The sequence below is a fragment of the Equus quagga genome, chromosome 6 (genome assembly GCF_021613505.1).
Source record: "Equus quagga isolate Etosha38 chromosome 6, UCLA_HA_Equagga_1.0, whole genome shotgun sequence".
In the NCBI taxonomy this organism is placed as follows: domain Eukaryota; kingdom Metazoa; phylum Chordata; class Mammalia; order Perissodactyla; family Equidae; genus Equus; species Equus quagga.
The window spans coordinates 53,299,619-53,326,848 of NC_060272.1; the positions used below are offsets into that span (position 1 = coordinate 53,299,619).

Consider the following 27,230-nt stretch of genomic DNA (forward strand, 5'->3'; position numbering starts at 1 on the left):
AGGTTAACAGGTTAAGGATAGTGACGTCAACATCACAGGTGCTTCCTTAATAAATACATGTTGAATCAGTGATTTGATGTACCAAGACCAAAGACTTCATGTGAGCTATGCCCCTGTTGAGGAGTTCAATATGACAGATGAGGTTAGGGGACGCATGGCTAGACAGAGTTCTAGGGAGGAGAAACTTTCCCTCCATCCTCTTAGCTCCTTAGCTGGGCCTGAAAATCAAACTGACAAAGATAGATTAAGGGAGAAAAGCATATAAATATATTTAACGTAAGTTTTACATGACACAAGAGTCTTCGTAAGGAAATGAAGATTCAAAGAAATGGTTAAGCTTGAGCATTTTTATACTAGGTTTGATGAAGAGTAGAAAGTCATGGGAAACGAGAACAAAAGGGTCTGAGCTAAGGGTAGTAAATGGGGAAACTTAACAAGGCATGTTCATTCAGATTCTTCTCTGCATCCCTCTGTCTTCACAGATAAGGATGCTCCTTTTAAAATTATATTTTGGGAGAAAATGACTAGGTGGAAGTTACTCCTGGGTATAGGCGAATTGGATTGAGATTTTAATTTTCTTATATTTTTCTATGTTTTCTAAGTTTAACAACTGATCTAATTTCTAATTAGAAAATTTGTTTTTTAAAGTGTGCTTAATATTATTGCTGAGAACATTTTATTTTTTAATTTTTGGAGGTTGGGGATTCATTGTGTGAGGTCTGGAAACTGCCATTTGCATCACAGAAAGGAAAAATGAGAGGATGACATTCGGCAATTCTAATCTGTTATATATATGAGTTTGTTATATAAACATTTAATAACACTGAATGCTAGCAACATTTTCTGTATACTTGTTCTTAAGAAACATTTGCTTGAAAACACAAACTGAGAATTTTTACATGATTTATTTAATAATAAACCAATTAAAGATACAAAAACGTTTAGAGGATTCCAAAATTTAAATTTTTGTTTAAATACAAATTCACTCTGTAATATGAAAACATATAATACTAGACCTCTAAACATAACGATTTTTCATCTACAAAAATTTCTTTGCTATACTAGAAAATTTGCAGAAAACAATTTTTCTTGTGAAATTAAATGTACATTATTTACAGTTGAAAAAGTAGTCTAAAAACTATTTCATTTCAGAATCTTGGATATATATGTATATTATCTTTGTATGTACTCCCCTCCCCCTCACTCCCAGTAAAAAAATGATCCAAAATATAAAGCAATTATGCTTTTATAGCAACTGACTACTCAGACAGATTAGCCCAAGGCTTTGTTGCTTTCTGGGCCCTTAAGAAAGAACCTTGACTCTTTCAGAATAGCAGTATATCACTTAGCACTCAGCAACATAAGTTTACTAAGGGACCACAGTGCACAGTGGCCTAAAGAGTTAATGAACAAAAAGTATTTAGGAATTCAGGTTCGTAGCAGATCTTACAGATAATAGAAGAATGAATTTTGTAGGTCCACTTACTTTTCTGCAATTTTTTAGCTTAATATTTACATTAGGAAACAATCTGACAATGTTTTAATTGATACAACTTTAAAATATAGGAGTTGGAATCATAAAATTTAGAACTAGTAAGGAAAATGGAGATCATCTAGTCTAATCCAATGCACCCTTTTCTTTTATGAGAGAAGTGAGGCCCAAAACAATCAAGTGGCTTGCCCAAGGTTACACAAGTTAGCAGGAGAGCCACTATCCTGCTTCTGGAACAGGTTTGGCCATATCATGGGCACATTCCAATTTTCAATGTTATTTTTACATATTCATGGTTCATTATACAGTGCAACCAACTGAAGTCAATCTAAGTGAAATCATAATTTTAACAAAGCATAAAATAGGTGTCTTGCATTTGAAAGAGTCAAGACTTAACTTACACAAGTGGAATGAAAATAGTTCCTATATAAATTTCCTGTTGCCTTATATTGAAGTACTCTATTTACAAAAGAATCAGAAAAGCTAATACAATGTAAAATTAAAAAAGAAGCTTTAAAAATTCTTATATAGCAACTGAAAAAATCTCAAAAGAATGTCTTCATAGTATAAAATTCCTGTTCCTTCACAATTGAATTCTGAAACACATGGAGAACAAAGAGAAACACCTGGGTTTTCCTCCCTCATCTAACAAAGTCAAAATTAACTCTAAATTATTATTTTTGACAGTAAACTACAAAATTAGGAATATCTGTAGAACTTATCTTAGAATCAATTACATAGTTTGCATATGACTGGAAATATTCAATTACAAAACAATCAGCCATAATTCCTTTGGTATATTAATTAAAAAGAGTTGGAAGGTTCCAGCAGTTCATTTTGTTTCACAGCTACCTGAGAGGTAAATCCATTGGAATTGGATACCACCATCACATAAGGCTGTGGCTGTTGCTCAGTTTTCTCAGTGTCTTCTTTCAAATTATCTTCGACCTCCTTTTTCTCTACTTCCTGTACAAGAGTTTTTGTTTCTTGAGCTTTGATAACTGAAGTGATTACAGTGCCAGGTGGGTGAGCAACCAGCTGTGAACTGCGAGGAGAAAAGGTCACCACAGGGGTAGTAGCACTGAAGGACGGAGATGAAGCCATACTGGCGGTTCCATTGCAAATGGACTGAACGTTGCTAGTAAGAACCTGCTGTACATGGGCAGGGCTCAAGACAATTGAAGGAGGAGAGCCTGGCTTCTGCGACTGTAGCATGACATTTTCCTTCAGTACTGTCATGGGCTGTGATGATGGAATAGCTTGCAAAATAAATTTCTGAGATCCAGCACCTGATGATGGATCTGTGCTGGCTATAACTGTTGTGATTGGCACTGTCTGGAGTGTTACTGTATGCAAATGCTGATTCCCAGGAGACACGACCACTGGAACTTGGGTTGGAGCCTGTATAGTCCTATTGAGATTATGAAATAAAAGTGAGAAAATTAGCATATTCTACATCATTTAAAACTTTAACATTTGACAAGTCATTTTGACATAATACAAGTTATATTTAAATGCTACTTCCCATATTTTCAATACAACATTACAAACCTTGTGCTAGACCCGACCCTGTATTAAACACTGTACACACAGAAATGCTCAACACAAAATTCTCAGGCATTGACTATAATACTATCTGGTGGAAAAAAAGGTCTGTACGAAGTGCCACATTAACACAAACGGGGAAGCAATTTTGTTGCAGAAGGAGAAGGATATCAAAACGTTTGGCAAGGAAGTTATGTATGAGCTGCTTGAAAGAAAATTACAAATTTTAAAACAAAAGTATTGAATTCACTCTCATTGTTTTATTTTATTTTATTTATTTTTAAAAGATTGGCCCTGAGCTAACATCTATTGCTAATCTTTTTTCTTCTTCTTCTTCTTCCCAAAACCCCCCAAATACATAGTTGTATATTCTAGTTGTAGATCCTTCTAGTTCTGCTATGTAGGACACTGCCTCAGCATGGCCTGATGAGTGGTGCTAGGTCTGCACCCAGGATCCAAACCAGTGAAACCCTGGGCCGCTGTAGCCGAGCGCTCAAACTTAACCACTCAGCCACGGGGCCGGCGCCGTTGTTGTTTCTTTGAATAACATGAAGTCAGAGTCGAAATTAAAATTTGTAAAAACTGAGCACACATACCATAAATCAATTAAGAAAAGCTTAATTGATTTCAACATAGACACATGCAATTATGTGAGATAAAAGGAAATGAGTAAAGGAAAAAACAGAAAAAAACATCTTGGAACTTCATTGTAAAAACTGATAATTCATGCAATTTATGTGAATCAACCAGCAGTATGGCAAATCACAAAGTTCACTGCTTTGACTGAATTGCTTGCATTAAAACACTGTCTCCACTACTTACTAGGTGAGACTAGGCTCCTTGGCCTCTCCTTGTCTCAGTTTTCTCATCTGTAAAATAGGAATAATATTACCTACATCTCATTGAGCTTGAGGATTCTTTACATTAATGTACACGTAAAGTGTATCAAATATACAGCGTGCTTTCAAAGTGTCAGCTTTTGTTATATTAATTTAATAATTAATCTAATTTTAAGTCATTTGTATTCCACCTTCTCTCAACTACAGAAAAATTTTTTTAAGGTCTTTGATTTTATTAATAAGTAGTCATAAAATCAAAAAAGATATAGTCAAACTACCGTTAATTTTCTTAAGAGTGATAAAATGGTTATTTAGGATAATGTAGGTTGAAATATTTAGGGGTGAAATGTCATACTGAGATCAACTTACTTGACAAACAGCCAAACAGGAAAAAGGGTATAAATATAGAGAGAAAAAAAAAATGAGGCAAAAAGCTATCAATTGTGAACCTAGGTGGATGGTAAATAGGTGTTCATTGTACTATTTCAACTTTTCCATATTTTGAAATTTTTCATAATAAAAAGTTTGGGTAATTGTAAATGCAAAAAAGAGAAGTCACTAAACAAGAAATTAACCTAATGAAAAACTATTCTAATAAAACGTTAAAATTTTAGAATGATATGGACAATTTGCCTGAAATTTATTTAACACTTGTTCTTTCTTTTTATATCATGGAAAGGAACAAGATAACAGCAAAACCTGAATAGTTACATTCAGGAGCTGTCAACTGTTGCTATTCATTAACATTTGCCTTTTCATATCTAGTAATTTCAGGGAATAAAATGCATTCTATTAAAGGTTTAACTGCTTTAAAATAAGTAGGATTTGGGGGAGGAAAATAAAAGATATAACCAAATGAGAGAAGAATGTTTTAAAAAGTCAAAGAAATGATTAAGAATGTGTATGTACACATACACACATACAAATACAGGATGATTTCTACAATAAGAAAGTATGTGTTAAAGTTTGAAAAGTTAAATTTTGTATTTCTTCATTCTACAAGTAGTCCATTCAGGACTCATTACTCCAATAGGAGATAAAGAATGAATATATTCACTACTTCAAAAGGAATTCTATAAATATGATGGGGTATTATATGCCAGATACTATGTTAGGTGTTAGGAAAAGGACAATGAATAAACTCTGGCTCCTATAGATTTAAATATATAGGAGGATTTAAATATATAGGCATTGAAGTCAACACCACCCAGTTTATGTACCAGAATGAGGTACAGGCAAGCAGTCAGTCTTAGCTGGAAAGCAAGGGAGGAATTATGAGCAGAGAGTGAGAGCTGGCAGCTCAGGCTATAGAAATTGGACTGCACTCTGTGTGCAACACAGATCTAACAAAAACTGCAAGAAGGCAACATAACAAAACTATGACTAGTAGTAACATATAGGTTGGACTGAAGAGAAAAAATATTAGAGGCAGGAAGCAAGCAGAGAATCCACAGAACTCTCAGGGACCACAGAAGTGAAGATTCTGAAACATACAGCAGAGATAATCACAATGTTTTAATAAGTGGCATTGAATCTTATCAGAAATTGACATTCAGGGTAATATAGTATCCAATACAATATCACAATCTAATCTTTCAGAGCTGGTGGGGTGTGGTTTTTTGTTTTGTTCTCAAGATCTAAAAAGCAAACTTTGATTACAGATGCTAAAAAACCAATGAATCACTCCAAAAGGGGAGTCCTAGTGATTAGCTCTGGCCATTGTATGTTTCCTATCAACACAAATACACATAATTATAAAACGACAAAAAGCCTAGATACCTATGGGAGAAACCACATACTTCCAATTTAATACTCAGTCATCACATGTAACCAATAAGACATAGAGGAAAATAAAACATTAAAAAGAAAATAGAGCATGTTAAATAAGTACTCCTTTACTAACAAAGATGTATCATTCCTGTCCAATAAAAATAGAAAAAATGAGGTCTTAATACTCCTTGCAGGACAACTAAAGATTTCAGAGAATTTGATTTTCACAATGTTAAAGGTTTAAGTAAACTATTCAAGGAAGACTGAATCATCTAAGTCTGTCTTGACTCTAGGTAATGTCTACTAACTGCAAGATCAATTGAACAAAAACCCAGCATTTATATTCTGGAATATACAAATGTAAGACTGAAGTTGGCTAAACAAAATAATCAAAGAATCATTTTCATTGGATTTGGAAGGACTCCTATATTTTATTATAACTCATGTTCTGGAAATTCATGACAGAAGAAATAGAAAAAGAGAAGGCTGCAAATGTCCATCTAATTTTCTGCCTTCTTCCCTTTCTCCCATTCTAAATCAGCTGAGACCCACGCCCGAATTTCTGCAAAGGATCACTCTAAAAGCAGATAGGGTTTTCTTGGTTAATTAATTGTTTTGTATCTTTCCTGTAGCTATGAGGCAAATTTGATTTGATTATGCCAAAAAAAACCCTATTCTTCCACCTTCTGCCATTCTAAAAGCCTGAAAAAGAGGACCTTAGATTCTGGGTCTCCCTACCTGTTTGAACTTTAGAACTGTTTCATGATAGGATCTTCCCAAAGAATAATGTTTATTTCTCGGAATTCAATGCATTCCAAAAGGTCAAAATGTGTCAATCTATGTTGAATTTTTACAGCTTCTGACTGTTTGAAAAAAGATCTGAAACCATCCTCTGGATTTTCTTATATGTGGATCCCTTCCTGTATGGATCAATCCAGTTACACAAATGTATAGTAGACTAGACTTAAATTGATAGAATAACATCAAGTAATGTCAGAGTTTAAAAATAAGGCATCACTGATACAATCAGAGGTCTGATGTAATACACATTGCTGCTGAAACAATCTGTTGACCAAGAGTTCTAGCTTGAAATCTATATAATTTTTATTTTCACTTCTAATCTTGACACCTGTAACGAATCATGGCTCAGGTCAGAAACATCACATAATGATTTGCATCGGTAACTTCAGTTTCTCACCTAATACTCTGAACGGAAGAATTTAATGTTTCATCCTGCACGCAGTTGGTGATGGCTGCTTCTCCATCTGGGACAGCTTGTACTGGCTGTACTACATGAATAGTCCGGAAGAGCTGGGTGGGGTATGGAGACTGTGTGGGCTGCACTGTCCTCAGAACTTCTGATGGCTGTGCAACTTCCACAGGATCTTTGGGTTTTGCAGCTTTAGAATTCCCTGGTTTTAGAACGGTAGTGGCTCCTCCTTTTATCCCTGGACTTGAAGACACTCTCGATCGGCTTGCTTGGTTCCTACTTGAAGTGGTTGTCGAAGACAGGGATGGATCTGAAGACTCTATGCTGGAACTTGCATCCTCATCATCTATATAAATAAGATCTTTTGGCATTTCCTTAAACTGATACACCAAGCGCTGACCTTCCACTTTTGCCAGAATACCCCTTTGGTAATAGTACCTATTCAAAGAAACAATTTCATCAATATTTTATTCAATTTAACATAAATTGATGTTTAACAAAATAAAAATTTCCTAATCATAAACCAAAGTTTAAAGCTAGAAACAAGTGAGAAAAGAATTTCTAAATGAAGGTCAGTTATTTTATACAAGATAATATAATTAAAAACATTCTTTTCTAAACATGTGTTAAACGCACATTTACTTACAAAGAGAGAAAAAGTCCTTATTACCAACTAAATCTGAAATCAATTCTCATTAGGGGATTGTTGATAAAGTATATGGATTATTCTAGCTCTTCTTTTTTTCCTTCTTCTACCTTCTGTTGACTTGCTGGAACAATCAAATCTACTGCTACAAACCTCAAGAAATGATTTCCCTTCCACAGCTTCCTATAACACCCCTACCCGTTTAAATTTGATTCTGTAAATCCGATTCCGTTTTCTGTATAAAATTTAATGATAGACAAATAGAAGTGATTCAAATTTTGTCAATGATTTAAATTAAATCAGGAACCAATAAGTGTGAGTTAAAAAAAACAACCAGAAACTGTTACTAAATAGTTTTAGTTTAAGAAGATTATCAAGTATCAGATCATTGCTATTTCCAATAAATCTTTCTCAAATATATGCATATCTTGAATAAATGACATGATGACAGAAAAACAAACTAAAAGAGAGTTTAGGAATAAAATGATACCCTAGTTCAAAATTTTCACCATCTTTAATATTCTCAAAGCATTAATTTATTCTACCCATAATATATTATATGTCACACCTGAGATTCACGTTTAATAATGCATCCTCTTAGTAAGCACCTGCATCACCACTATTTGTACTTTGTGCTGAACTTAATTTTAATGGCTCAAAACAATGAGAGCTGTGGTCAGTTTACAATTCCTGATGACAGCTTAACATTTCCTGATCTCTTGATAAATAAAATATCTGTTTCTTGCAGAAAGATTATTTTTGGAAGGAAAACATTTTCCAAGATTGGAATAAGATTTCAATTTAAATGTACACTGATTTCTATAAGTAGTGTGGCTTTAGCACTTCAATAAATAAAATTCACCATTTCCTTTATTCCTCAGTATTTTAGAAGTTATCTATTTTTTAGGAAATGATATTCTTAATACAATGAACTACAAAAACTTCACATACCTGAGAGCTCTTCCCATGGTCTCATAGTTCATATCAGGTTTGTTTTTGTGCTTTCCCCACAACCTGGATACTGCTTTAGAATCTACCAATTTAAAAATGCCTTTTTCTCGCTGGGTCCATTTTATATATTTAGGACAAGTAGCTTTGTCCTGGAGCAGTGCCAGTAAAAACTCCCAAAGATAAATTGTGTTGCCTGAAACAAAAACAATTTCTTTTTAGCAGACCAAAATTTCCTTTGAAACAGTACAATACAACACAACTAGAAGTCTCATAAGTTCCAGTTATAATTATATAAAAATATTACATAATTCAGTTAGTATTGGTAATATAACGATCATAATTTTTAGGGACTGATTTGGTTTTTTTTTTAAAGATTGGCACCTGAGCTAACAGCTGTGGCCAATCTTTTTTTCCTTAAAGATTGGCACCTGAGCTAACAGCTGTGGCCAATCTTTTTTTCCTTAAAGATTGGCAGCTGAGCTAACAGCTGTGGCCAATATTTTTTTTTTTCCTGCTTTATCTCCCCAAATCCCCCCTGGTACATAGTTGTATATCTTAGTTGCAGGTCCTTCTAGTTGTGACATATGGGACGCCACCTCAACGTGGCCTGACAAGCGGTGCCATGTCCACACCCAGGATCCAAACCAGCGAAACCCTGGGCTGCCGCAGCAGAGCGCGAGAACCTAACCACTCGGCCACAGGGCTGGCCCCTGATTTGGTATTTTTATTAGTCCCACATAAGATGTCTAAACAGATCAGTCTTGTGAATTAGATTTGTGATGACTTAAAGAGAAAGTCAATTTTGACTTGAGACAATTTTTTCCTATTTCTTTAAGAACCGCTACATACAAGAAACAGTTGAAAACAGTTATACAAAACCTTACAATAGTTGTTCTCTTTATATTAGAGCCAGTGGATTAGCCACAACAATTTTCTCTAAATTTGGACAGCAATTACGGAAATACTAGAACTCCAAGACAATGTAATAAAGTGTCTATGAACTGAAAACTTAACCTGGCTGAACTCTTCCAAGAGACTTATTATTAATAAAAGGATGGATTATTTCAACAGGTAAGTGAAAATCTCTTAAACAGATTTCTTGGGCTACATTATTACCAGTCTCTTTACAGAAAGTGGCAACCATATCTTATAAGCATGCAGCAGCAATAAGATCCATTTCAATACCTCAAGAAAACTAGTTTCTACTTACAATATGCAGACATTTTAAAACAATCTTAATGTTATTTGACCCGTAAGTATTATAGGGAGGGTTATAGTTGTACTCACCCTTCCCATCTTTGTTTTTCTTCTTCACAGATATGTTTGGTGTAGTGGCTGGGGAATCTGGTCGTGGTGGTTTGGTTTTTCTCCCTGAAATCAGAACGGCTCTGCATAAATATTTACCCTCAAAAGTGAGAGAGAATGGACAATGTGACTGTTCATAAATGCTATTTTTGTCATTTATCCTAAATTTCAAGCACTAAATACTCAATACATGGATCACATATACTGGTCTCCTAAAATGCTATTTACTAAAAGTAAAATAACTTCAGTAAAAATTTAGCATTAATGTAGGTTAGATCACAAACTTTCATGCAGGAAATGATAGTTCGGCTCATTTGTAAAAAATAAGGTTAAGTTTAAAACATTGTATCTTGTCTTTCAGGTGACAATACTGATGGTGCTTTCGTAATATTTGGGAGAATTCTTCATGCTGATAAAACTTGGGCTCAAAAAATAAGCCATATAGGTTTATCTCTCTGTTGGTTATGTAAGCTTTTTAAGGCAGAAGAAACGGATTCTTAGCTTTTCTCTCTTCCAAATGCATCTCTGCCTAGAGCTAGTTCTCAAATACTGGAAACTTCCCAAAACTATAGAAATATGAAAAACAAGTGAGGCAAAATTTTGGTGAACCATATAGTCAATTTTTATTTTCCTGTTTATTTTTGAATATCTCATTTTTGTATATTTCCGTCAATCCACAGCAAACAAACTTCATGGTTATCCAACATCCAATTTCTAAACAAGTCCATTCCAACAGTGTTAAACTGTATTTTGTGCAGCCTTAGTCTGGGTCAACCAACTATTCTAAATCCTTGTTGTGACCCTCTTTTACCACTTATCTAGAATCACAACTTGGTGACAACATTGCTGTGATTTAAGTTGAGATGACGATGCTCTGAACAGACTACCACTCTGTATATGAGAAAACAATGAGGATTCAATATAATTGGATATTTTAGTTTGTACGTCTTACCCCAACATTCGTGAGGCTGACTCTCTCTGGGTTACTCTTGGTGACTCTCTCTGAATTCTGGGTTAACATAGGACAATAACTTAGAAAAGCAGAATTCTACAGCTAAAGTCACAAGGTTAATAACAACTCATCACTAGGCAAACTGAATAGAAAAACATTTCTGAAGTTAGGATGAATAACAGTCAGGGAGAAGAGGGTCAAAGAGGGTCACTCTTCAGGTCATGTTGTCGCAAACGGCAAAATTTCCCTCTTTCTCATAGCTGAATATTCCATTGTGCGTGTATATATATCACATCTTTTCTATCCATTCATCCATGGACGGACACTTAGGTTGTTTCCATATCTTAGCTACTGCGAATAATGCTGCAATAAATATAGGGGTGCAGATATCTCTTTGAGATCGTGTGTTCATTTCCTTTGGCTATAAACCCAAAAGTGGAATTGTAGGATCATATGGTATTTCTAGTTTTAAGTTTTTGAGGAACCTCCATACTGTTTTCTATAGTGGCTGTACCAATTTAAATTCCCACTAACAGTGTATAAGGGTCCCCTTTTTCCACATGTTTGCCAACATTTATTTCCTGTCTTTGTGATGACGGCCATTCTAACAAGTGTGAAGTGATACTTAATTGTGGTTTTAATTTGGATTTCCCTGACAATTAGTGATGCTGGGCATCTTTTCATGTACCTGTTGGCCATTTGTGTGTCTTCTTTAGAAAAATGTCTATTCAGGTCCTCTGCCCATTTTAAATTAGATGACTTGTTTTTTTTCCTGCTTTTTCTCCTCAAATCCCCCCCAGTACGTAGTTGTATATTTCAGTTGTGGGTCCTTCTAGTTGTGGCGTGTGGGACGCCACCTTAGCATGGCCTGATGAGCGGTGCCAGGTCCACGCTGGGGATGCGAACCAGTGAAACCCAGGGCCGCTGAAGTAGAGCATGCAAACTTAACCACTTGGCCATGGGACCAGCCCCAGATTACTTGTTTTTTTGCTATTGAACTATATGAGTTCTTTATATATTTTGGATATTAATCTCTTATCGGATATATAGTTTGCAAATATTTTCTCCCATTCCGTAGGTTGCCTTTTCATTTTGTTGACTGTTTCTTTTGCTGTGCAGAAGTTTTTTAGTCTAGTGTAGTCCCACTTAATTTTTGCTTTTGTTGTTTGTGCTTTCCATCTTATATCCAAAAAATCGTTGCCAAGTCAGAGTGTATTATTCCATCTTGACTAGAAGAGGAAGTTCCATCTGGTATTTTTTAATAGTCATATTTTTTGACCATGTTTTTTTATTCTTTTGCTTTAATAATTATAATCATATTCACAGAAAGTTTCTATTTGATAACTCTATTATCTGAAGTTCTTAGAGAACTAACCCTAGGGTTTTCTGTGTCTGCTGCCGCTCACTGAGGAAGTGTCTTCCTCATGTGTTCTGTGATACCAAAATGTGAGTTCACCTTCAACAGGGTTTTATTTGAGGAAATCCTGTGCAGCCTGGGTTTCATGTATGACTTGCCAGAGCAATTCTACAAGAGCTTCTGCCTGGTGCCCCAAATTTATTGCCAGCCTGGGGCCACTTTAACGTTAATTACTTGGCTTGGAATTCCTAAAGTCAGTGATAGTTTAAAATCTAATAAAAAACCTAGGTTTTTAAAGTAAGCCTAGGGGCCGGCAGGCCCAGTGGCGCAGCGGTTAAGTGCGCATGTTCTGCTTTGGCAGCCCGGGGCTCGGATCCTGGGTGTGAACATGGCACCGCTTGGCAAGCCATGCTGTGGTAGGTGTCCTGCATATAAAGTAGAGGAAGATGGGCACAGATGTTAGCTCAGGGCCAGTCTTCCTCAGCAAAAAGAGGAGGATTGGCAGCAGATGTTAGCTCAGGGCTAATCTTCCTCAAAAAAAAAATTTTTTTAAGAAAATTTTTTTAAAAAAGCAAGAATTACGAATTCTCAAAGGAAGAATTTCTCCACTCAGAGCCCCAGCTGAGAAATGCAAGCTTCCCTGATATCAGTCTGTACCAATAGGTTTTTCCCCTGAAGGTAATAGCCTTTCCAGGATCCCAATTATATGCTGAGGTCTCCGTCTAATACCCCACCTTGCATTGAACCAAGACTTAAGCATCTCCCTCTACATGGGCAATAAAACCCAAGCCCCTTGGGCATCAAGACTGACATACCGTTCTCAGCCCCTGAAAGCCACTACTACAGCATCAGCTCACTCTTATTGTTTTTATTTTTCCCTTCATTTTGGGCTCTTGGCATTTCTCTTACTTTCATGTGAAGTTAGGTTACTGGGTGGCTGGTGACGCCATTTATTCAACAGGCTGGAGTAGAATCAGAAGGCAATTAAATTGAAAGTGTGTCAGACTTTAGAATCCAAGTATGGGCCTAATTTGTGAAAAGTTAAAAAATTCCCTTTAAGACATTCTAACATTTTCCTCTTCAATTACTTACCCACTGATTTCCAACTCCTATTTTTCCCAGTGGAATCTATGCTGATGGTTTTCAAACTATGACCTGTGGGAGGAAGCTGACATGCTTTTACCCACAAGCTCTCTCTGAGCTTGGATAAAAGGGTTTAGATAAAAGGTTGAGGTCTGTAAAAGTTGGAAGAATCCCTTTTCTTTGAGGTAGGCCAAATATTTGAAATGAATAAAATAACGTAATTTAAAAAAAAATTAATCCAATATGAAGAAATACCTCTTCATTTATCTTTTGTGCCCTCAATTTTTTCTTATATACGTTTTATTTGGTGTAAAAATATCCTTGAGTAAAAATTATATTTAGATTCCACATCAAGATTTGAAGGTTTGCCCTAAACAAATTAACCACCCACCTTTCTTTCTCTTGGGTTGTTCTGGCGATGAGGCTCCCGGTGAGTGTGCATATGTCTCTTGAACCTGGTGAGTTTCCATTACTTCAGGAATCCCATCTAATGTGACGGATACATGGGTGATTGGGGCAACAACAATGTCATCTTCAGATGAACTAAATATATTATTATCTAATGGAAATAAAATCAACTAATTATAATCAACTTTGTATTATAAACCAAAATAATTTCATAAAATAATTTCCTGTTTCTATGCAGATTAAAGTAGAAATAAAATCTTGAAATCTAGTCCCTGCTTTTTATTTTCTCTGCCCTAAATCAGATACCCTAAGTCAGTCTAGGCTTGACTGGACTATTCCAATGTCTTCATTACTTGATTTCCTATCACCAGTCTATCTCGTCTCTCTTCTCCATTCTTCACATTGCTGCTGAAGTTATTCTCTGAAACCTAAGTCTGATCTGACCACATTATTCTTCTTTATAAAAAAAGAAGACCCTGAAACACCCTGAAAATTAGAAATAAAAATAAAATTGACATATCTTCCCATAGTTTATAGGGGAAAAAAAGAACAACCCAAACTTCAGAGCATGCCTTTTGAAGCTTCCAAAATGTAGATAAAACCTACCTTTCCAATCTCATCTCTCAGCCACCATGAAGCTTACACTTCAGCTATACCAAAGCATTTTTCTCTGAAACAGTTCATTCTTTTCTACAGATGTGTCTTTTGCTCAATCCATTCCCTCTACTTTGAATGCCCTTTCCTGTCTCCTCTACCCTTTAAAAGCTTACTTGTCACTTATAGGCCAGGTCAAGCACTCCCACCATAAAGCCCGTCTCTGACGTTCTCAGCTAGAGTACCCTCTCCTTCCAGAACCTTGCTATCCTTCTCAGAGACTTTACTTTTGGCTTTTACAGTTATTTACATATATGTCTTCAAAATTAAATCATAAGCTCGAGGAAAGAAACAGTATCTGTTCATTTGAATATTACCTTATTGCCTAATACACTTCTATGCATATAGAAAATATTCAATAAACATTTTGAATTGATTTAGTAATAATTAATTTTATGAGTTTGACAACGTTCTTATCAAAAAAGCCCAAAGAAGAACATAGATTTAAAAGCAGATCAATAAAGTGGCAGTGAATTTTATTCCATTAAGTGTTAGAAAATTTTTCAATGGATTTTTGTCTATTCACTGATAAACATCTATAGAGATCACTAAATTATAATAGTACGGGCTCCTAATACTCTAATACTTTGACCAATGAGGTTAAGAGACAAATTCTGCATAATCTGCTATTTGACAACTAAATAAATTACTCATTTATTCCTAAAGGCCTCACTTCCCCAATTTTTAAAAAGTCTTTTTTAACTTACACTTTAGTAAAGGTGCCTCAACTAGTACCATACCTTAAAATGCACCTGGGACACACAACACATAAAACATGGTCTCTGGTCTCTTAATTTACCACCTAACAGAAAGAGACGGCAAGAATCACTTTTCAAAGTATATAAACATGAACAATCCTAACACATAACCACTCACTTATTCGTTTTTCATCCAGCATAGGGCCAGGAGAATCCATATTCAGGAGAGCCTCAGCAGCCTCGATAGTTTCAATTGTTTCATCCCCATTATGACAGGAAGCTTCAACTACAACACATTTAAAGAAAAAACAGAATTAGTTACAAGATATCCGCTGTTCTAAAATGCACAGATTCTGGTCTCTTAAACCAGGATACATCACTTAACATTTGGGTTTATATACATACTTTGTATCAACATATAAAATCTATACTGAATATGACTATTAAATATTTATCTATTTCTTATTTTTAAAAGAACTTTGCAAGATGTGGAGTTTTTATTAAAAAACAAAACAAAAACCCTGTAAGATGCTGGGAGGTAAAAGAGAAGGAAAATAAGCTGGTTTCTGGAGGGAAACCACTAGTTAATTCTCCAATAATTCTTACATTTTCAAGAATAAATAAGATGGCTATTGGACTTGATTAGAAAGGGTTCAGGAATGACAGTTGGAAATCTCAAGTGTGCCACTAAACTAGGATGTCACTGGGCAAGTCATTTTGTTTCTGTAGACTCCACACTATAAAATGACTGGGTTGATATTCTCAAGTCCCCCTTCAGCTCTAACACTGATTCCAATGCTCTAGTTCGCTGATAGGAATGAACATGGGTCTCTGTTAATCTCCGACTCTTCTTCTATTCCTCTATAATTAACGAACTGCCACCATCTCCAAAAAGTTTTAGTCAGTCACATTACTAGAACCTAAACATCCTTTGATAATTATAGTATTTTGGTACCATTCTTCTCTAGTTGTGCTATAGAACACTAATTCCCCTACTTGAAAATTAATCCAAGTATACGCTAGATACTTGACACTTCTCTGCATCCCAGACCGATGTCTAACATAGATGCCTAGTGAATTCCTCGATGGCTTCTAGCCCCTTGGCTCCAGGATCAGCACCAAGAAACTAAATAAAGAGCTAAAAATGCCCTTTTTTATGGATAAATTCGATATTCATCATCCATAATCCCTCATACTTACTTGCTGTATTTCCCCACGAATATTTGTGATAAAAATTAGACATCATTTTTAAAAGTTTGAAAATATACATATATGAAATCATGACTTCCAGATTCAGGGTTAGACTGACAGTATAATTTTTAATTTACACAGGTTTAAAGTTTTAATTTACACTTTTAATTTTACACAGGTTAAAGAGTAAATATAAACAAAGTACTTAAAGCAAAAGTTCTCTCAGTCAAATGAATGATAGTGATCATTTCCACATTCTTCTCTCCCCATTTCTATTCAATCCAGAGAATGAACAAAATCATCTTCCTTTTCATTATTAATACTATAACCCAATTTCCAAGAAATTGGCAGCTCTTTGAAATTTAACTTAACTTTCCATTAGAATATTATAACATTTATTATCCTAAATATTTCCTAAACAGTTCACATTCTCTTTAGACTGAAGATCTCTAAGAACCTAGGAAATTCTTAATCTTCTCTAAGTTCTCAATTGGCAATAATACTGAATGCCTATCACTCAAACAATTGTGCTAGGAAATGCGTAAGCTACAATAGTACAACACATGACCTTTTTCCTTATCCACTGGTAACTGACACTCAGATACTATTTAAGAGAACAACAAACTGATTAATTTTATGGTATAAAATAGACTGACTACAGGCACTGTATATTGCTATAAGTTTAGAAGGCTTCCTAAAGAGATGACCTTAGGCTGAGTCATTTAAGATAGCTAGGATTTAAATACTTAGAGAGAAAGAGAGAGAAATTAAAGCAAGAAGAATAGTAGAAGGACATGAGAATAAGAATTTTGCATTTAAAAAAATGAGGTAACTGGTCTGTATCATTATAAAACAAAATATACAACCACTAAAGGCTGTTATAATAACAGCAGATTTAGTTAACTTGCTTTAGACACTGATATGGCTGACTGCCTTCCCAAGGGAGGAATCTCACGATGGGAATGGAAGGGATGGACTGCTGAAGGAGCAAAGAGCCAGAAAAATTCCTGAAGGATGCAAACAAAGAAGTTCAGGATCTAAGGTCATATACTAGTCAGCTCCTCTCAATTAGGAAGAAATTCCTAACAAAGAACATTTTCTTCCATAAAATAACTGTATTTTATTTTATGGGCTAACACTGGGAGTCCCCACAACCTGTCAAACCAGAAGAGAAGCACCTTCTTCCAGATACGAAAGATGTACCTGCAGAATTCCAATCTTCTGGGCTTGATTCCCTCAGCTAGTATCGTCGAACCCACATATCTATAGGTCACATGGAAATCAAAGAACAAGAAGATAGCCAATATAGAAAGAGGCAAGGATTTTAATCTAGCCTGAATTTTTCAAACAGTAGTTCAACATTTCATGGAGTCTTCCTCTTTCAAAGGCTTTAAACTTTTTCTCTTAAGGCAAGTGGTCACATTTCTGAATTATTACAGAAAGCATCCTAGAAAATTTGAATAGATTTTTGACTAGTTTTTTATTTCTGAAAGTTTGTGTGCTTTTTATTTTCATGTCATGATGCACAAAACTTCATTAGGAGATTACTGATAGAGACTACTCATAGTCTTCATTACGAGACTATTTCTCCTACCTGTAATGAAAAACATCAATTAAAAATTTTTCTTTTTAAAGATTTTATTTTTCCTTTTTCTCCCTAAGGCACCCCCAGTACATAGTTGTATATTTTTAGTTGTGGGTCCTTCTGGTTTGTAGCATGTGGGACACCGCCTCAGCATGGCCTGATGAGTGGTGCCACGTCTGTGCCCAGGATCCAAATAGGTGAAATCCTGGGCCAGTGAAGCAGAGCGTGCAAACCTAACCACTCGGCCACAGGGCTGGCCCCAATCAATCAAATTTTAACTATCTGTTCTATAAAAAGAAATGCTTTAAAAGCCCAATTCCTCCACAATAATTAAAACCAGAAAAGATCAACATCTCGAAAATTCTAGCAAAAAATGATTGAAGCAGGACATTGTAACACTTCCTATTAAAACCTTAAGCCTCCTATTTAAAATCTTGTAGAGTTACAGCGTAGTAGAAAAGCATAGTGCTCCTTCGTCAAGGCTTTGAAATTCTATGAACTAACGAAAATTTTTAAATTTAAAATTAAATTTAAAAAACGCAGGTAAATAAGGCACAGATAACTCAACAATTATTACTATTTTTATAATTCTAGATATTCATTTACATAAATAAGTTTTCTAAAATATTTTAAAGTCTGCTGGGTAGATGAAAATGATAAAAGCAGTACGGATAATAATTTAGTTGCCTATCAATTCAGAAAAAAACAAGGAGAATTTCAAACCACTTCTTTGTCAAGCTTTTTATAACGAAAAATTTCAAACATACATAAAAATAGAGAAAATCATATAATGAACCCCATGTATCAAGGGCCCAGCTTCAATACTTAATAACAGTCAATCTTCCTTCATCCATACTCCCCAACCCAATACACACACACCAGATATTTTAAAGAGAACCCCAGATAGCCTATCGTTCAAGTGTAAATATTACAGTATATATCCCTAAACAACAATACCATGATCACACCTCTTAAAAATTATTCTTTAAATCAGATATCCAGTTAGTATTGAAATTTCTCTAATGTCTCAGGTTCTTTAAAAAGTTGGTTTGTTCATATCAGGATCCAAACCAAGTTCATGCATTGCGTTTGACAAGTACCTCCTCCCTCTTTTTTTTTCTTTCCTTTTTGCTACTTGTTTTAGAAGAAACAGGGTCATCTGTCTGTAGTTTCCCCCTTTGTAGATTTTGCTGATTACACCTCTGTGGTGTCACTTACCATATCCCTTCCCCCAAGTATTTCCTGTAACCTGGCAGTTATATTTTGAAGCTTGATTAGATTCACATTCAAGTTTTTGGCAAGAATATTTCAAAGGTGATGCCGTGTGATTCTATGTGCCTCCTAAAGTACTGCTAAGAAACGTGGTGGTCTCCTTTCAGTACTGTTAAGATTGAGAACCAGATTCCGGTGTTGTCAGCCTGATCCATCGTGAAATTCTCCGTCAGTCAGCTTTTCACCTGATGGCCTTAACAGTTATTGACAATAGTTGCCTAGATCCACAATGTCCTTAGGGATTCCAAAATGGTGATAATTCTAATCCTATCATTCCTCCAGCATTTATCAGACCTCTCTATAAAGAAGAACTTTCCTTCATCAACTATCTGGTTACCTTGAGCCATGGTATATACAATAAGGGCAAATTAAATGCTGGATTCTTTTTCCATTATTTACTGGTTTTCAGAATAGTAAATGGGCTTCCCAGCACCTTCCAAAGGTGACCACTGAGTTACTTTTTTATCATTGCGAATACACAGATTCTAACATATTCCTCAATCCTTTGCAGTTGTAATTTTTTTTTTTTTTGAGGAAGATTAGCCCTGAGCTAACATCTGCTGCCAATCCTCCTCTTTTTGCTGAGAAAGACTGGCCCTGAGCTAACATCTGTGCCCATCTTCCTCTACTTTGTATACATGGGATGCCCACCACAGCGTGGCCTTCTAAGCAGTGTCATGTCCACACCCGGGATCTGAACCGGCAAACCCCAGGCCATCGAAGCAGAATGTACGAACTTTAACCGCTGCACCCACTGGGCTGGCCCCTGCAGTTGTAATTCTTAATGATCCTCTAAATGTCCCATCTTCGGCCAGTGGGAACTAAACTTGGTTTCTGGGTCTTTTAGACATGACCTGAGAAATGCTGAATCCCTTTCATGCCTTCTGGGATGATAAGATATTATAGGCTATTCTTGTACATTTCCTGCCCTGAACCCAGAATTAGTTGTTTCTCCCAAGTACCCTGGTATCTTTAGTGGAAAGTGCATTTGGAGACCATAAGTCATGGTATAGTAGGGGTGTTGGAACGTTCACGACTTCTAAGCCTTTTCAGTGGCCAAAGCTGGGGAATAGGTTGCTTTTCTAAAAATTATTTTGGAGAATTTAAAACATATTCAAATGTAAACAGAATAATATAATGAACTCCTATGTATCTGTCACCCATCTTCAACAATTATCAATTCATAGCCAATGTTGTTTTATCTATACCTCTCTGCACTCCTCTATCACCATATTATTTTGATGCAAATTCTAAACATTAGAATATTTCAGCAGTAAATATTTCATGTCTCTCTAAAAGATAAAAACTCTGTTTTGAAAAGATAAATATAATGTCATTATCACATATTTTAAAAAATCAATTTTGCCTTAATCAAATAGCATTCAAATGTCCAATTGTCTCAAATATCACAAATGGTAGTGGGTGAGGGGGAGTTGATGGTTTTTTGCTTAAATCAGGATCCAAATACAGTCCTCACATTGCAATTGACTGATATGTTTCTTAAGTTTCTTTTCATTTCTATGTCACCCTCTCTTTCTCTTTTTTTCCTTGCAACGAATGAGGAAACGAGGCTGTCCTGTCGAGTTTCTCACAGTCTGGATTTTGCTAATTGTATTCCCATTGTGCAGTGTAACACATTTCTCTATATTTCCTCTAAACTGGTAGTCAATTCTGGAAGCTTGATCAAATTCTGGTATTATTTTGGAGGAAAGGTATTTTTCATATGTGATGATGTGATGATGATGTGTAAAAGGCTCAAATGTCTGGTGTTCTCTTTTTTTTTTTTTAATAATGTTATTGTTCTTTTTTTTTTTTTTTTTTTTAAAGATTTTTTTTTTAAATTTTTTCCCCAACGCCCCCCGGTACATAGTTGTGTATTCTTCGTTGTGCGTTCTTCTAGTTGTGGCATGTGGGACGCTGCCTCAGTGTGGTCTGATGAGCAGTGCCATGTCCGCGCCCAGGATTCGAACCAACGAAACACTGGGCCTCCTGCAGCGGAGCGCGCGAACTTAACCACTCGGCCACGGGGCCAGCCCCTCTGGTGTTCTCTCTTTGTGATGTTAGCAACTGTTGATGCTCAATACCTATCCCTATTAATTCATTAGGGATTACAAAATGCAGATATTCTACTTATCATACCTTTTTCATTTATAAGCTGGAATACCACTATAAGGAGAAACTTCTCATTTAATAATCTAGTTGACTCAGCAATATAGTTCATATAGTGAAGGGAGAATAAGTGTCTGATTCCTAACCTTATCAGTTTTCAAAATTGTAATTAGCATAACCTATTGGTGACTATTTTTTTGTGCATATGTATCATGAAATCATGGATTTGAACATACTAGATATGCTTCCATCCACTGTGGTTATCTCATTTATGCTCAAGTTGTCCCATATCTGCCTAGTAAATATTTTGTTTTTGTTTTTTTAAAGAAGAAAATACATCATGAGTTCATACCGATATTTTCAATTCGAATTTAGCATTACAGAATTTATTTGTAGGCTTACATAATTTATTTATAGGATTTATTTATATTAAATTTATTTATAGAATTATAGAATTTTTACTTAACTCTGCAATTTAATATTTTGTGCATCTTATTTTATGCCAAAAATTTTGGCTTCTTATAACATTAACTTCATTACTTATTTGATTTTACCCTAATATCTCTCTCATACGAGCACACACGTTTTAAAATAACAAAAGCCATATTATTACTAACAGTATAATTACTGAAGACAATTTAAGATTCCTAAGCAGTTTTGTTTTTGCTTCTTAGGGTATATCCTAGTGGGAAATGTACAGCCTTAAAAATCACTTTAAATAATTATTATCCGTTATGGTTATGCCAACAACTCAATTAACATAATTAAGTTCATTTGTTTCAGTGTGCTTCAATTTTTAGATTCCGAATTTTCCCTCTTTTGGATTTAATTTTGTTTTATAATTCTGTTAAACATTTACATGGTTCCAAAGTAAAAACTACAAAACAAAGTACATTTAGAGAATTCTAGCTTTCATTCCTGTCCTCTCCTTTTCCCTGTAAGGTACTATTTTTATTAGTTTTTGGCTTATCTTTCTATTTTTTAAATATAAGCAAACACACACCTATTATTTATATTCTTTCCCATATCTTAAGTAAACAGTAGCATACTATTCATGCTGTCCTGATCCTTGTTTCTTTAACTTAATATACACTAGAAACCATTCCCCAGCTATATTCAGAAATCACGCTATCTTTTGAATTTCAAAAACATGAGGCAAGCTAAATGTGTTTAACATCAATGGTCTAATTTGTAAAACTTGATTTATTCCATTCAGCTTCAGTGCTTAGGTCACGAAATGCAAAATAAATTGGTGGGTCCTACATGAAACAGGAAGGAAAACCAGAAAAAAGTATATCTAGCTTTTAACAATATAAAGAAAATGTTGGCCCTTCATTAAATAGATGACAATAATTTCTTGTAGGCAACAATAAACCCAGAAGATTTTAATACATGTATTTTTAAACTTTATAACAGATTAGCTCTGATTTGACAACTAGTTAAAATCTATTTATACTAAGGACAGCACTGATACTATAATTCAGATAACAATTCATTAAAGACATTTGAAATTATTATGAATTACTAAAGATCATATTTGATCTTGCAAAAACAGATAAGAGTAAGTATGAAAGATGGGACACATAATAACATTTTTTTTAAAAGAGAAGATTTACTAATGAATATAGCCATCATGGTTACCTTCCATTTGTGGCAATACAATTCCTACTATCTCCTTTAATAATTTCAGTTTTAGATCCTCAAAGACTGGTAATGGAAGAAGAATCTCCACATAGGTAAGAGCTCACAGTCAAATGAGTTAGGTTCGATCTTTTTCTTTTTTTTTTCCTGCTTTATCTCCCCAAACCCCCCCATACACGGTTGTATATCTTAGCTGCTGGTCCTTCTAGCTGTGGGATGTGGGACACCGCCTCAACGTGGCCTGACGAGCGGTGCCATGTGCGCCCCCAGGATCCAAACCCTGGGCCGCTGCAGCGGAGCGCGTGAACTTAACCACTCGGCCACGGAGCCGGCCCCCGGTTCAATCTTGATATGAGATAAATCAACGGCAAAAACAAAAGTGTTTCGATGAACATGGAAACTTGAAATAAAAGGTTATAGATGATAGCTGCATTTTCATATACGCCTCAAATCCATAAAAATAATTCAATCTTTTTATTATTGAAAATTTCAAACAAAATCAAAATTATGGAACATAGTATAATGAATTCTCATATCCATTCTCAGCATCAATCATTATCAACACACGGTCAATTTTCTTTCATCCATACTCCACCTACTGCCTTCAAGTTCCCCTCACACATACCCACCAACCCAGGACTATTTTGAAGGAACCAGGACATCATATTTTATCTCTAAACATTTTAGCATATGTGTCTAAAAGACAAGGAATCTAACACAATGCTATGATCATACCTAAAAAAATTGACAAGAATTCTTAATATCATCTGAAGTGCTGCCTGGGACTCTCAAGTACAGTTTATAAACTGTTCCATTCCCATCTCTTTCTTGCCTTGTAGTTTCTCAAAAGTGCAGTACTCTTTCCTCCCCAATTCTGAACTAAGGAGGGCTACAAGGTTTCCATTCTCAGACATTGCTCAAACAAGGATGCAAGAGTTAAACAAAGGCTTGTGTTGGGAGAGAAGAAACAGGAGGGACAAGGATCATGCAAATAGCAAATCTGGTTTTCAAGATATGGCTTGTTTTCTGGACCCATTCCATACTAGTTCTGTTTTCCAGGTAGGAAGGAGCCTGTCTGTATCTCATCATCAGCTATCCTCACGTCTAAGCCCAGGAGAGTGAAGCACTGAAAGAAAGAAGCAATTCCTTTTCCTAAAGATCCTCGATCTGCTTCGCTAGTCTCTATTTCTTCTGGGAGAACCAATGTCTTCCCTGATGACTGAAACCAGTAATAAACAGCCCTTCAGGGGAGACCCTGGTTCCCAACCTACAGTGAGAGTAGCCTTAACCTAATGCATTAAAAAGCTACATCAAAATACATTGCAAAAACCCTACAAGCTAAGAACAAGGTGGTCATTCTGTTATACTAAACACACAGATCACAGCCAGCAATGAACAGAAACGTCCAATCTGATTAAGCTAATTCCCTTATTGACAAGGGAGAAATAAGTCTAGATTTATCAAAAATCTTTGAGGGGCAGGCCCGGTGGTGCAGCGGTCAAGTGCGCACATTCTGCTTCGGCGGCCCCAAGTTCACTGGTTGGGATCCCAGGTGCAGACATGGCACCTCGTGGCAAGCCATGCTATGGCAGGCGTCCCACATATAAAGTAGAGGAAGATGGGCTTGGATGTTAGCTCAGGGCTGATCCTCCTCAAAAAAAAAAAACTTCGAGTGCTCTGAACGAAAAATGTGAATATATGAGAACAGACTGTAAAAAACAGAAGACAATACAAAAACTAAGTGGGTTGTTTGGCAACATTATCAATGGGAGCTCAGTCACTTGGTGTGTGACCTGAAGCAAGTCATTTAATTTAACCTAATTTCAGTTTTCTTTTTCTGTTGTGAGAATTAAATGAGGTAATGTATTTTTTTAAAATATACTACCTTAATAAGATGCACTAAGAAGAAGACAATGCCATTTTGGTGGTATTTTTGCCCAAAATGCATTCTCTCATTCCAATCATGAGAAAACATCACACAAATAAAACGGAGGGACATTCTACAATGTCTGACCAGTACTCCTCAAAAGTATGAAGTTTATGAGAGACGAGGAGAGACAGAGGAACTCTTACAGACTGCAAGAGACTAAGAGGAAACAGCAACTAAATGCCATGTGGGATTCTAGATAGGCTCCTGGATCAGAAAAAGGACATTAGTGTGAAATGAGTGAAACATAAATAAAGTCTAGGTTTAGTTAGTAATATTGCAACTAATGTTAACTTCCTTTTCTTTTTAATTTAAGAGTAAATATTCAAATAACCTTTGCTGCCAAATAATTTTCTCAAACACCTCCAACATCTCTGGCCAAGATATATGAATATAAATGTATAAAAATACAAATGCATGCACCAATTTCTAAAAGATGAAATTAGCACTCCCAGTACCTCACACTCACCTAGCGAACTCTTCAGGTTTGAAGTATCCTACTACTTCTGACTGAACCAGAAAAGGAATCTTCTTTAAACCCCAGCGCCTTATCCTACATTGGGGTCACGGCCTCCTATCTACTTCCTGTGGCAGCAGTCAAAAAAAAGAACATTCCTATCTTTTTCCCTACAACTTCTCATTGTCATCAAGAACATAGAGCTATGCATACAAAAAGTGCTCAGTGAAGACTTGATGAATTGAGCTGTTTGGTTCCTTTAACATGCCTCCTATTCTGTCACCTCCATTTCAATATATTCAGCAAAGAAGAAAGGGCAGGTGTGAAAGCAGTATGACACACAGGCAGACAACAAAGAAAATGTAATTTCCTTCTCTCTGCAGGGCTCTAGCTTCGGCAGGTAATGGAGTTACTCAAAACCAAGTTAGGGTCTTCTCATGCCCCTAAAATCACAGGGCTAGGAGACTGCCTAAAACTGTGCTGAAGTAAAATGCTGCCGGAGGGACGCATACCTGTAAGGGTGATGTCGTCATCATCGTCATCTATGATTTCTTCTTCAGCGACATCCAGGGAGCTCTCAGTAATCATGTCATTGGGCTCTTCCACACAGGCTAGACCTGCGTAACTATTGAGAATATCAGCACCAGGAACATGTTCCACAATTACGGCAGGAAAAATAGCTGGATCACCAAGCTGGGAGGGTGAAGGAAAAAAAACGGATTAACAAAGTTTTAATTTTATTAGCTATAACTAAAAGATAATTTATACTGGACATCAATTTAATTTTTACTTTATCAGCTACCTGTATTTTGACAATCCTTCTAGGCTGCAGAGAATATATCCTTATTAAGAACAAATAACTTTCATTATCAGTCTTGAGTCTTAAGTTTTCTCTGGGAAATGCTATAAAATTATACTTATAAACCACATTAAATGTAAAAAAAACTAGTGTCAATAACGTGTAAGAAGTGGCATACAAATGAAATTGTACAATTAAATAAAATCTCAGCAAAAGTTTCTTTCACAGAAAAAAATCTGTTACCTTAATAATTATTACACTGTCCCTCGGCACATAAATTGTGTATTTAACAACAGCTTTTGACTGGGAAAATTAACTTTCACTTTCTATCTAGTTATAAGATCACATAATTTTAGAACTGGAAGGAACCTTAAAATTTAATGTACACCAACCAGCTCATTTTATAGATGAGGAAACTGACCCAGAAAGGGTTTTTAACAACCTACTCAAAAATTGGTGAATAAGTCATGAAAAGAATTCCACGCAAAAAGTGAAAACTAATAACTTTTTCTCAATGTATCGAAGTATACATGAGTCATAATACTATGCAATAATGAGAGTTGTCAATCAAAAAATTACTTTTAATACAGTAAAAATGCTTTGACATTTTATCAACCTGTTTTATGTTGCTCTGTCATATTGTAATAGTATTATTCATTTGCCACACTTTGATATTAACTTTTCTCTGCAAATCATCATCTTCCAAATCATCGATAAGCAATAGTCTATTGATGCAAAAAAAATCAGTTAGTGACAAACCTCATTTACTATCTCCTTTATCTTTTTGTTGGTTTTTTTTTTGAGGAAGGTTAGCCCTGAGCTAACATCCGCCACTAATCCTCCTCTATTTGCTGAAGAAGACTGGCTCTGAGCTAAGATCTGTGTCCACCTTTCTCTATTTTATATGTGGGATGCCTGTCACAGCATGGCTTGATGAGTGGTGTGTAGGGCTGCGCTCAGGATCCAAACTGGCAAACCTCAGGCTGCCGAAGTGAACTTAACCACTATGCCACCAGGCCAGCCCCTCCTTTATCTTTTTTTAAAAAGTAATTTCAGACTTAGAAAAGTTGCAAAAGTAGTACAAAGAATTTACCTACAACCTTCATCCATATTTCCCAAATCTTAATACTTAATCATGTCTATCATTTTTTTCTATATTATTATTTCTGTATTTTTTATGACTTGTTTGAAAATAATAGACACACTGCTCCTTTAACCCTAAATACTTCAGGGTATATTTCCTAAAAATACATGAATATTATTTTACATAAAGATAGTACAATTATCAAAACCAGGAAAATTACATTGATAGAGTACTATTATTTAATCTATATACTAG

At 35.5% G+C, this 27,230-nt stretch overlaps 1 protein-coding gene across 5 annotated transcripts in view; it reads right to left on the reverse strand.

The window, feature by feature from the left end:
* Nucleotides 1–890: 890 nt before the first annotated feature.
* The window catches only part of ELF1 (E74 like ETS transcription factor 1), a 106,616-nt gene continuing 80,276 nt past the window's right edge, over nucleotides 891–27,230 (reverse strand). For 4 of the 5 annotated variants that reach the window (XM_046665117.1, XM_046665118.1, XM_046665116.1 and 1 more), the window contains exons 3-9: nucleotides 25,605–25,785; nucleotides 15,089–15,196; nucleotides 13,542–13,709; nucleotides 9,741–9,824; nucleotides 8,454–8,646; nucleotides 6,845–7,294; nucleotides 891–2,903 (exon numbers count right to left, since the gene is read on the reverse strand). In XM_046665117.1, the coding sequence (XP_046521073.1) occupies nucleotides 2,297–2,903; nucleotides 6,845–7,294; nucleotides 8,454–8,646; nucleotides 9,741–9,824; nucleotides 13,542–13,709; nucleotides 15,089–15,196; nucleotides 25,605–25,785 (1,791 nt within the window). In that variant the 3' untranslated portion in view covers nucleotides 891–2,296. The remainder of the gene's footprint in view (nucleotides 2,904–6,844; nucleotides 7,295–8,453; nucleotides 8,647–9,740; nucleotides 9,825–13,541; nucleotides 13,710–15,088; nucleotides 15,197–25,604; nucleotides 25,786–27,230) is intronic. The other variant, XM_046665120.1, reaches the window with a different exon arrangement.